General features: G+C 40.5%; 1 protein-coding gene across 3 annotated transcripts in view; it reads left to right on the top strand.

Annotated features, from left to right (window-relative positions):
• The first annotated feature begins 4,548 nt into the window (after nt 1–4,548).
• The window catches only part of POLD3 (DNA polymerase delta 3, accessory subunit), a 55,864-nt gene continuing 48,063 nt past the window's right edge, over nt 4,549–12,349 (top strand). For 2 of the 3 annotated variants that reach the window (XM_027848026.1, XM_027848025.1), the window contains exons 1-2: nt 4,549–4,698; nt 6,755–6,810. In XM_027848026.1, the coding sequence (XP_027703827.1) occupies nt 4,639–4,698; nt 6,755–6,810 (116 nt within the window). In that variant the 5' untranslated portion in view covers nt 4,549–4,638. Of the gene's footprint in view, nt 4,699–5,365; nt 5,492–6,754; nt 6,811–12,349 lie in introns of all 3 variants that reach the window. The other variant, XM_027848027.1, reaches the window with a different exon arrangement.

Raw genomic sequence — 12,349 nt, 5'->3', positions numbered from 1 at the left:
ACAACATGTCCATGTTCTTCCTAGCCTCAAAAAACCCTCACTTGGTCCTTTCATCCCTTCCAACTATTATCTTATCTCTTCTGCCTCTTACTCTTAACTCCTTAATTCTGCTTTTGACCTTATCTATCGTTCCATTGAAACTACTCTCTCCAAAGTTACCAATGAGTTCTTAATTGCCAAATCCAATGGCCTTTTCTTTCTTTCTTTCTTTCTTTCTTTCTTTCAAGGCAATTGGGGCTAAGTGACTTGGCCAGGGTCACACAGCTAGTAAGTGTCAAGTGTTTGGTCTGAGGTCAGATTTGAACTCAGGTCCTCCTGACTTTAGGGCTGGTGCTCTATCCACTGTGCCACCTAGTTGCCCCACCAATTGCCTTTTCTCAGTCCTCATTCTTCTTGGTCTCTCTGCAGCACTTGACACTCACTGGTTGATTCCCTCTTCTTGATACTCTCTTCTCTCTAGGTTTTTAGGACACTAATCTCTCTTTGCTCTCCTCTTCCCTATCAGACCGCCCCTCAGTCTGTTTTTACTGAATCCTTATCCAAGTAATGTTCTCCAAACATGGTGTTCCTCAAGGCTTAGTCCTGGGTCCTCTTTTCTTTTCCCTCTATACTGTTTCTCTAGGTGATCTTATCAGCTTCCATGGATTTAATTAACACCTTTTACAGGAAGCCTTTCCCAAACCTTCTTGTTTCTAGTGCCTTCCCTCTGTTAATTATCTTCTATTTATCTTGTATATACCTCATTTGTACATATTTGTTCGCTTGTTGTCTCTCCCCCTTGTAAGCTCCTTGAAGGCAGGAACTGCTTTTTGCCTCTTCTGGTATCCCCAGCACTTAGCACAGTGCCTGGTACATAGCAGACACTTAATAAATGTTTATTGACTGACCGACTGAGGCAAGTGAAGAACACAACATTTTTCCAGCCTTCATTTGGACTTAAAACAAAAATTTATCATGTGCTGGGGCCCAAAGAAGGCAGAGATAAATATGGAAAAGAAGAAGTCCTATATAGAATATCTACAAGCCAGAATGCAATAAAACTAGTAAATAATGATACCATGAATAAAAGCTACAGGAACTCACAGATACTAAACAAATGACATTAGATAATAACTGCATGAAAAAAGAAATTATAAAAACAACTGTAGGTCACATCGGAGACAATGATAATACATATCAAAATAGATATGTATTTATGGTTTGCCAACAAAGTAGAACTTAGACAAAGGGTTATAAATGTTGAGAGAGAATTAAAGAGTTAGGTCTGTACCTAAGATATTTAGAAAAGCATCAGAACAACAAAGAGAAAAAGAAAAATGATCAAGATCAGATCAGAGAGCAATAAAAATCAAAATAATTGGAATGACATATAAATCTAAGAGCTGTTTTTGAAATGCTAAAATAGATCTGTGATCTCATCAATGTGTGTATTCTGTCCAACAATTCAGTCATCCATGCCCTACCAGTTTTATAGGAGGAATTTTTTTTAGGTCTAGTTGTGCCATATGGCCTCTGAAGTCCTTGTGACTCTATGATTGATCAATCATTCAATAAGCATTTATTAAATATCTATTATGGACTAGGCACCCACTTTTGTTTAGAATCAAACAGAGGGGGGGCGGAGCCAAGATGGCAGAGGGAAAGCAGTGACTGTCTTGAGCTCTCTCCCAAAGCCCTCCAAATGCCTAAAAAAATGGCTTCAAACAAATTCTAAAGCAGCAGAACCCACAAAAAGATAGAGTGAAACAAATTTCCAGCCCAAGACAGCCTGGATGGTTGTTCAGAAAGGTATATTGTGTCGGGCGGGGAGAGGAGCGCAGTTCAGGGTGGGCATGCAGGCTGCAGCGACCTTGGAGCAGGCCTCAGAGGACTGAATCACGGGCACCTGTGGCGGTTTCCAGACTTCTCAACCCCTGAACACTAAACACGACTTAGAAGGTCAGTGGGAAAAGTCTGTGACTGCAGTGAGAGAGGAGCTAGGTCTCAGCAAGTCTTGAGCACTGCCCAGGGCCGTGGCTTTTTCCTGAGCTTCTGGCCCATAGACTGAGGGGCAATCAAGTGGCTCATCAGAGGGGAATTGCGAGGATCTCTTTGCCAGTGCTGAGGCAGGAATCTCTTGCTTTACCGGTTCTTGGATCTGGGTCACAGTTTTGAGGGGCGGTCCTGGGGCAAGAAGGAATGCTGGCATGGTGGAGCTTGTAGTGGAGGTGGAGAGGAAACACCTCGCCCCTTATCATACCTTGGAAGAACTGAAAATTTACAGGTCCCTAGAAGTACCTCTGAAAACAGCTGTACAAACCCCCAAAGCTTGGGACAGTACATTCTCCACATTGGAAGCAGACTTTTACCTTAACAAAGAGTTTAAAACTCAAGTAATTGGCTGGGATCATGAGTAAGCAGCGCAAAAAGAGTCAGATTATATTATCTTACTTTGGTGACAAAGAAGATCAAAACATACAACCAGAAGAAGACAACAAAGCCAAAGCTCCTACATCCAAAGCCTCCAAGAAAAATATGAATTAGTCCCAGGCCTTGGAAGAGCTCAAAAGGGATTTTGAGAAGCAAGTAAGAGAAGTAGAGGAAAAACTGAGAGTGATACAAGAAAATCATGAAAAACAAGTCAACAGCTTGCTAAAGGGGACCCAAAAAAAAAATACTGAAGAAAATAGAATCAAACAGATTGATTATAAATGGAATTGGCCAAGGTCATATTGGTAATAACCACTAGGACTAAAACTTGAACATATTTTCTTTTCATCGCACCTCACTGCCACTAAAGATGAAGGTCACTTGGGACTGGACTGCCAATAACCTCCCATGGGCTAGCCCGACCTGCATCCATTCATATTGAATCTGATCCAACATATTACTAATATTGGCTTGGTCACAAGCAGTGATGTAAAAGAAATCATTCTGAATCTGTGTGACCAGAAGAGGCAGACTAATTATGTAGGGGGAATGAGGAATAACAGATGGACAGCCTGAATGGAGCTGTGGTACCTACAGCACACAATATGTGCTTAATAAATGTTTGTTGATGGATTGATCCATGAAATATTAAAAGATACCAAGGAAATCTTTCAGCATGTTAAGCAGAAGATTTCCTGCCGTCCCAGGCTATGGAAGATGTATGTCATTCTCGTAAATTTAACATGCTTCTGGGGCACAGGAGAGGATATGGGTTCCTTGTTAGAGTGGGATGATGGGATCAGAGTTAGAATGGACCTAATCAGCCAGCTAATCCAATCCTAGAATACCCTCTAGAACATATCCAATGAGTGGTCACATAACCTCTACTTGAAGTGGAACCCATTACTTCCTGGAGCACTCAGCTCTACTTTTGGACAAGTTAGGAAGGAACCTTAGAACACAGAACGGCACAGTTGGACAAACTCCTCTTAAGATCGTAGAATCATAGATTCAGAGCTGGAAGGGACCCTTAAAGGCCCTCCAGTCCAACTTCCTCAACTTATGGATGAAGAAACTGAGGCCCAAGAGAGGTTTATTGACTTGTTCAAGATCACACAGATATCAGGTAACCAGGATCTGAACCCTTCTTCTCTGACTCCAAATACATCACTCTTTCTATTGTTTAGCCCCATTTCATCATTTCAGAGAGAAGGAAACCAAAGCCTAAGTCTTCTGACTCTGAATACTGTATAGGGTATCCATATCTTGAACCTGAATCAATGAGCTAGGTCTCAAAGCAGACTAGACCTGGAGTTGGGAAAACCCTCCAAGTTCAAATGCTGGCTCAGATACTTACCAGCTATGTGACCCTGGATAAGTCACTTAACCTCTATGTGCCTCAACTTCCTCGTCTGTAAAATGGGGATATGTAGCACCTCCCTCTTAGGGTTGCTGGAGGATAAAATAACATTTGTAAAGTGCTTGCAACGTTATAGAAATATTAGCTATTATTATGTAAGAGTAACCTCATGGCTAGAAGCTTTCTATCTTTATGGGAAGAGAAACTGAGGTTCTGGTAGTAAAGTGGAAAAGGGAAGAAAGCAAAAGGGGAGAGGCTTCCCTGGGCCTGAATTTGGAGTCCGAGGACTTCTGTTTGAAGTGACATTGACATTCAACACTTGGTGACCTCGGGAAAATCACTTGCCCTCTCTGTGCCTCAGTTACCTCCCCTGTAAAATGAGAAGGTTGGACTAGGTCAGGGGTGGGGAACCTGCGGCCTCCGGGCCACATGTGGCCCTCTAGGTCCTCGAGTGCGGCCCTTTGAACGAATCCAAACTGGAGGACCTCGAGGGCCACCCCGAGGTCGCAGGTTCCCCACCCCTGGACTAGGTGACTTCTAAGGTCCCTTCCATTTACAAGTCTGGTGTCAAGAGCTCTGGCTTCTGGCAGCTCTCTCCTGCTCCCTCCCTCTGGTCCACCTCCCCCTTAGCTCCGCCTTTTTCTGGTCACGTGCGCCTTACTCCCTTTCCAGTGACAGCTGGTTTGACCCCTCGGCGGCCGCCGTAGCGCTTCGCCGTCGTTGCCAAGGAAACTCTGACCCCGCCGGAAGCACTTGTTCCGACCGGTCGTGCGGGGAGACTCGTTTCCCGCCGGCGGGAGCTGTGGCGGTCGTGGCGGCGGCTGCTGCGGCGTGAAGAGAAGGAGTTGAGGACTGTCTCGCCTCTCGCCATGGCGGACCAACTCTACCTGGAGAACATTGACGAGTTCGTCACGGACCAGAACAAGATCGTGAGGCGCCCCGGGGCCGGGACGGACGGAGGGAGGGGAGGGGCGTCTGCCCTGGGGCGGTGGGCCGGCACCTCGGCCGGCAGGGGCAGGAAGAGGTAGAGAGTAGAGGCGGCCTGCCGTGGGGTTCGAGGAAACGGACCGGCGCAGCCTGAGCTTGTGCCCCCGAATCTTCGTGCCCTCGGGCGGGCGCGTGCTGGGGTTACACCCCTCCCGCTCTGATTGAGAGCGGAGGAGCTTGGGACCACCCACCTGGGGGGCCGTGACAGGGAGAGACTGGGGACGGGGACACGAAGAGTCTACGTCCGTTGCTCCTAGAATAAAATATAAATTTGTCTTTCTAAGGCTTTTGGCAGCCCAGTCTGCTTCCAGCCTGCCTTTCCAGGCTTTAATGATACGTCCCATGGCTTCTCTTACTTAGGCACAGTGGCACGTTATAGTCATTTAATAAATGTTTATTGATTGATATGGCTTAACAGTTCGTGTATCTTTAAATCTTCTAATTGATCTGTGATCTTACCTATTTGGGAGTTCAGTCCAACTAGGCAGATTATAATCTATCTATGCCTTTCATTCCATTCTGTGTTGTTATCCATATTCTTCAGAAAGCTCATCAGAGGGCATCCACCCAATTTGCTGGAGGCCCTCTTCATTTTCTCTTTTCCATTAGCATTTTATAGGTGTCATCAGAATGAATGTTGAATGAATGTTGAAATCTGGGAGGTAGACATTCTTCATCCATTTGGTGTTTCTAGTGTAGATGGACAGAAAACGGACTGAGCTCCATCCTAGCTAGGTGATTATTATGATAGGTGTCATTATTTCTGTTTTCCTTCTCCCACTTTTGATTTTCAGTAGCATATTTAAACAATTAATGGTTGAATCTTCTTAAATTTTTTGTGAAAATCAGATTTTAAGATAATATTTGTAAAGTGTTTACTACAGTACCTGGTACATAGCACGTGCTATATAAATGATAACTATTGTTATTATTCTAATAGTCTTTCTTTTTATTATAAATTCTTATTTTAGCTCTTACAGGAAGATGGTTTGATCATGCACAGACAGCTGACAAGAATAATGTCCACATCCATAATAAATCTTTTTCTCTCTGTTAAAATGTATTCAACTTCATTCTTTCTGATATTTAGTGCTTGTCATGTCCAGATCCTGTCATTTCTTTTTCTGAAGAAAGGTTTCATGATATAGAGGCATGAAGTTTCTCTATAATCTGAAATTCTTTGGCTTTTCCTGAACCATGCTTTATTACATATTTTTCCCCATCCTTACCTTTTCCTGCCTTTGCATTGAAATCATCAACTATCAAGAGTATATGCTGATTTAATGTGGAGGATCAAGTTGTTCTGCGAATTTCTCTACTACTTCCTTAGTGACTGATGTTGATGCATAAGTTGCAATTTTTTTCCTTGTGGGCTTTTTGCAAATGCTTGTCCTAGTAAAATACATGATGACTGTAAGTCCCAAGACATACTATTTCTTGTAGCTTTGGGGTATAAAATAATAATTACAGTTGACATTTATGGTTTGCTAAGTGCTGTGTTATCTCATTTCGTCCTTAAAACAACCCTGTGAGGTAGGAGTGGTTATTATTCCCTTTTTATAGGTAAGGAAACTGAGGTTTGAGAGAGGTTGTGACTTGCCCAGGTTCACACAGCTGGTTAGTGTCTGAGGTAGGGTTTGAATTTAGGTCTTTATGACTAAGTTTAGCACTCTGTCTCCCGCATCACCCAGCTGTGATGAAACCTAGTCTGCTTTCTCCTTCCTTGGCCTCTACCAGGAATGTTTGTGAGCCATTTTCCCAATTGCCTGTAACTTCTTTAAGTAGATAGTGTTTCAGGCAGGATGTGAACTTGGGTCTTTCTGCCTCTAAGTCTAGTACTTTATCTAGTATGCTACCTAGAATGTAAGCTCCTTGAGGGCAGAGACAGTCTTTCTTTTTGCTTATGGTTTGTTGAGTTCATAGGAATGGGTTCTTACAGCTAATTTGTGTTCTGCCATCTATACCTGATAACATTTTGAAAATTGCTTTCTCTTATAGGTGACCTACAAATGGCTTAGCTACACTCTAGGTGTCCATGTCAACCAGGCCAAACAGTAAGTAATCAGATTGCTCAAAAACTTTACTGATTGAAATTACTTTCTTTCTTTTTTTTTTTTTTTTTGGCTAGGCAGTGGGGTCAAGTGACTTGCCCAGGGTCCCACAGTTAATAAGTGTTACGTGTCTGAAACTGAATTTGAACTCAGGTCCTCGTGAATCCAGGGCCAGTGCTCCATCCACTGCGCCACCTAGCTGCCCCCCCCCTTTTTTAATAAGCTCCAAATTTCTTTCCCGTTTTAAAAAAACCAAACAAACTAGGTTACTATTACGAATTGTAACTTATTTAGGACAAGTGAAAAAGACCATTTACTGATTATTTTATTACCTTTGTGGCTGTTAACAGTAAGCATTTATGAAGCTCCCTACTATGTGCTAGGCACTATGTGGTAGGTGCTGTGGCTCCAAAAGCAAAAGATAGTGCCTGCTTTCAAGGAGCTCACAGTCTAACGAGAGAGACAATGTGCAACCAACTCTGTACCTACAAGCTATGGACAGGGTAAGCAGGAGGTAATCTCAGAAGGAAGGCACTAGCATTAAAGGGCATTGGGAAAGGCCTTTTGTAGAAGGTGGGATTTTAGCTGGAACTTAACAGTAGGCAGAAGACAAAGATGAACAGGGAGAATTCCTCTAGCCAGCATGTTGCCTGGGTGAGAGGTGGGCTGCCACTGGAAAAATGTGGCGGGCTTATCTGTAAAGTTCTGAACTTGTGTTCATAACAGTGTTTCTTGGTTCTGTCCCTTTTTTAACATCCCCTCCCCTATACCCTCTCCATTACTAGGGCCTGGACTATGACAATACTTACATGAAGGTCTAATGTGGGTGCTTTCTCAGTGCTGTGAATTGTTACCTATCCATCTCTACTTTCTTATTCTGTGTGCCTCTTATCTGTTTTTTTCCCTGTAAATTCTCCACATGTGATCCACTTAACATTTTATAAGTCTTTCTGCAATAATAATAGAACTGACATTTATGTGGCACTATGAAGTTTGCAGAGGACTTGACATTTACTTAGATATTCTTATTTGCCCATTACAACAATTAGGTAAGGTATAGATAGTGCAGGTATTAGCTGTGTTTTACCTATGAGGAAACTAAGGTTCAGAATGGTTAATTGATTTGCTAAAATGTCTCACAGCTTGTAAGTGTTCAAGGTAGGATTTGAACCCAATCTTCCCAATTCCAAGTTCAGCACACTCTCTATGACATCCCATTACATTCTCTGAAGCAAGTCACTTGAAGCTTTCAGATTGTTCATCCCAAAGTTTGATTGTTTGGAGATTATGTTTCATGATCTGTAGCCATATAATATGACCAGAGGACCATTGATGTTTAAAAAATGGCCTTTTATGACAGGGAACAGGTTGGGATTGTTGAATGGGCTGCACTATTTCCCAAATTCAACCCAGCTTTCTCTCTTCCTCTGGTTCTGGGCCCAACTCATTGTCCATATGTAGTGCTTCTCCAAGACAGATGTACTGGTGAACTACCTGAATGTAATTGCCATCTAGTTGCATTTCATTGTCTGTACAGCAGACCTTTCTTATCGGTTTGGTTTATCCTCTGGGTTATTCGGCTTTTCTCTTGAGTGTTCTTGGGATTCCTTGAAGAAGTTTGGGTGTTTGTTTCAAACAAGAGCATCTGGTGGACTATATTTCTTCCACTTGGATTCTGTGACAGAGATGGATATTGAGTGCTGTCAAGCAAACATCTCTCTTATTGTTTGTCAGAGGATTATTGCCAAAGATCGTTTTCTTGTTACAGTTTTCAAAAAATCTTATATGATCTTAACATTTTTGTGGGAGAAGGTTTGTTAAAGGAGATTGTTTAACAATTGGTTTTGTCTCCTGAATTAAATGCCTTTAAAGAAATAACCATCAAACAGTGGAATCTTGTATTCTCTGTATCTTTCAGGCAGTTGAAACTATGAAGATGTCTAGAATATTGTGAAAGCCTGTCTTGTTCACTTTTTTTTTCTTTTTTTCTTTTTTTGCTAGGCATTGGGGTTAAGTGACTTGCCCAAGATCACACAGCTAGTAAATGTCATGTGTCTAAGGCCAGATTTGAACTCAGGTCCTCCTGAATCCAGGGCTGGTGCTCTATCCACTGCACCATTTAGCTGCCCCTTCTTGTTCACTTTTTAATTGTCCCCAAGGATACCCTTGTTGTGTGTGTAGATAATTAGGATAAAAATTCTATAGTTATTAGAAAGTAAGCATATGGGTCAGTAGTTGCAGATGTCATTCCAGTCACCTTTAGGGGGGTAATGATACCATTTGCAATTTTTTCCAGTCATCTGATATCTTTTCCTCTTTCAGGTATTTAAAAAAACTTGATCCTTCAGTGCTTTCATTATTGTGTTTCTTCCATTATGGATTTATACTTGTCCTTGATTTGGTCAAGTTGCTCTTCCCAGTTTCATTTTTTAAAGTTTCAATTCCACTTCTGTGTAGCATATTTGGGACTGAGATTTTTTTTGTTGTTGTTTAGTTGTTTCAGTAGCATCCAACTCTTTGTGACCTCGTTTAGGGTTTTCTTGGTAAAGACACTAGAGTGCTTTTCCATTTCTTTCTCCAGCTAATTTTATAGGTGAAGAAACTGAGGCAAACAGGGTTAAGTGACTTGCCCAGGGTCACACAGCTGGGAAGTGTCTGAGGTTGGAATTGAACTCAGTTCAGTGCACTATCTACTGCACCATTTGGCTGCCCTAGGCTGAGATAATAGAGCATATATGATAGTTCTCTAGTAGTACAGAATGAAAATTGGTTACTATAGAAACTGGCATATTTTTTCAGTTTTTTTTTGGTCTGTTTTTTATTCCCCCAGTTTCATCTGTAAATGTTCTTAGGATGATCTACCTCATTTGGGTTTCACTGCAACATCTTTGTAGTCATTTTCCTTTCTATCCCTTTTAAAAAAAACACATTCTTCCCTGAAATGTTTTCAGTCTTTTGCTTCAGTTTTAGTACTAGGGCAGCTAGGTGGTTCAATAGATAAGAGTGCTGACCTTTGTTCAAATTCGATCTTAGACACTTACTAGCTTTGTGACCCCAGACAAGTCACTTAACTTCACTTAACTTCTGCTTACCTCAGTTTCCTTATCTGTAAATGGGAATAATAGTAATAACACCTACCTCCAAGGGTTGTTGTAAGGACCAAATGAGATAATAATTGTAAAGTGCTTAGCCCAGTGCCTGGCACATAGCAAAAGGTATATAAATGTTAGCTATTATTAATTTTCAGTTTTTTAATTTTCTAATTTTTCTAGGAGTTTGTTACTCCAGTAAGGTTTTATGCAGCTAGGTGGTAGTGGTTAGAGCTTTGGGCCTGGAGTGAGGAAGATTTCTCTTCCTTAGTTTCAGTCTGGCCTCAGACACTTAATAGCTAGGTGACATTGGGCAAGTCATGGTAACCTTGTTTGCCTCAGTTTCCTCATCTGTAGAATGAGCTGGAAAAGGAAATGACAAACCACTCCAGTATCTTTGCCAAGAAAACCCTAAATGGGGTCATGAAGAGTTGGACATAACTGAAAAATGACTGAACAGAAACAAAGGTTTTGCACTTTTTTTGCTAAACAATTTATTCTAATGCTTTTCTTTAGAGATCTCACTTCCTTTCTTATTCTTACCTTTACAGTTCTCATTTCCTTTGTTTTTTAAAATAATTTTATTCAGAACTTAGTAAACACTAAATAAAATGGACACATACATAATAGAAAAGAAGAAAAAGATTGCATATGAAATTGCAGGTCTCTATTATGAATTGCTTGTCTTTATTTTTAAGTATATATTAAACTTAACCAATACCTTTCAAAGCTATCCTAGTTGTTTGTGCTTCTTTCTGGCCTTTCTTTTTTTCCCTTCTCAGCATTTTTTAAAAAGATGCCTTAATGATTCTTTTTTCTTGTTCTTTTTGGCTCCCTCACCAAGGCTTTGAACTCCCCTCCCCTGTCTCATTGGGACAAAAAGAGAAAAAGCCTGTATAACAAATATACATAATCAGACAAAACAAATTCCAACATTGTTTGTGTCTAAAAACTATGTACCTTATTCTTCATCTTGACACCATCACCTCTCTGTGAAGAGGTGAGAAGTGTGTTTCACCGTCAGTTCTCTTAAATTGGAGTTAGTCATTTTGGCTAGGTGGCATAGATGAACATTGGACTTGGATGACCTCATTCTTTTTTAAAAAAATTTATTTATTTTTAGTTTTCAACAATCACTTCCATAAGCTTTTGAGTTTTAAATTTTTCTCCCCCTCCCTCCCCAAGACAGTGTGCAATCTGATATAGGCTCTACATATACATTCCTATTAAACATATTTTCACATTAGTCATGTTGTAAAGAAGAATTAGAACCAATAGAAGGAACCACAAGAAGGAAGAAACAAAACAAAATGGAAGAGAGAGAAAAAGAGGAAATAGCATGCTTTGATCTGCATTCTAACTCCATAGTTCTTTCTCTGGATGTGGATAGCATTTTCCATCATGAGACTTTTGAAGATGTTTTAGACCTTGCATTGCTGAGAAGGATTAAGTCTATCAAAGATAGTCATTGTACAACGTGCCAGCCTCGTTCTTACAAGCTGTGTGGCCCTGGCAAGGCACTTAGTTTCTGCCTCCCTCTATTTCCCCATGAAGACAAATGGTATAATATTTGTAAAGTGGTTTGCAAACTTTGAAGCACTATGTAAATGCTATCATTATTGCTTCATTCAGAGTCTTCAAGTCTTTCAAAGATGATTTTCTCTATAATGTTGTTATTACATTTATTATGCATTGTTATCTTCATTCTGCTCACTTTACTCCATGTCAGTTTATACAAGTCTTCCCAGGTTAATTTGAGATCCTTTTCATCCTTTTTTACAGTGGAACAATATTCCATTAATTCATATGCCATAATATGTTTAGCTATTCCCCAGTAGATGGGTATCCCTTGGTTTCCAGTTTTTTACTACTACAGAAGGAATTGCTATAAATATTTTTGTACCCTAGAGTCTTTAAAATTCTTTTGTGTTATAGAAGTAGTAGTGACACTTGTTTCATCAAAATTTAGTAATACAGTTCAGTGACTTTTTGGACTTGTTTTCTAGAACAGCTGGACCAGTTCACAGCTCCATCATTAGTACATTAGTATTCCTGTTTTCTCGGCCCTTCCAGCAATTATCTTTTTCCTTTTTTTTGTCATCTCATGAACGTGAGAGGCAACCTCAGAGTTCTTTTAATTTGCATTTCTCTAATTATTAGGAATTTGAAGGAATTTTTTCACATTTGATAATTTAGATTTCTTTCTTTGAAAACTGCCTATTCATATTCTTTGTCCGTTTATCTGTTGGGGCATTGTTCTTGTTCTTATAGATTTAAATTAATTCCTTATATATTTTGGATATAAGATCTTTATCAGATAGAATTGCTACAAAGATTTTTCTCCAGTTACCAGTTTTCCTTCTAATTTTGCTTGTAGGTGTTGTGGAAGCATACTGATTTCCCTTTACACACACACACACACACACACACACACACACACACACACACACACA

The sequence above is a fragment of the Vombatus ursinus genome, unplaced genomic scaffold, assembly GCF_900497805.2.
Source record: "Vombatus ursinus unplaced genomic scaffold, bare-nosed wombat genome assembly UNPS02005659.1, whole genome shotgun sequence".
Classification (NCBI taxonomy): domain Eukaryota; kingdom Metazoa; phylum Chordata; class Mammalia; order Diprotodontia; family Vombatidae; genus Vombatus; species Vombatus ursinus.
Note: the sequence above shows the minus strand (reverse complement) of the source record. Positions and strands in the feature narration are given on the sequence as shown.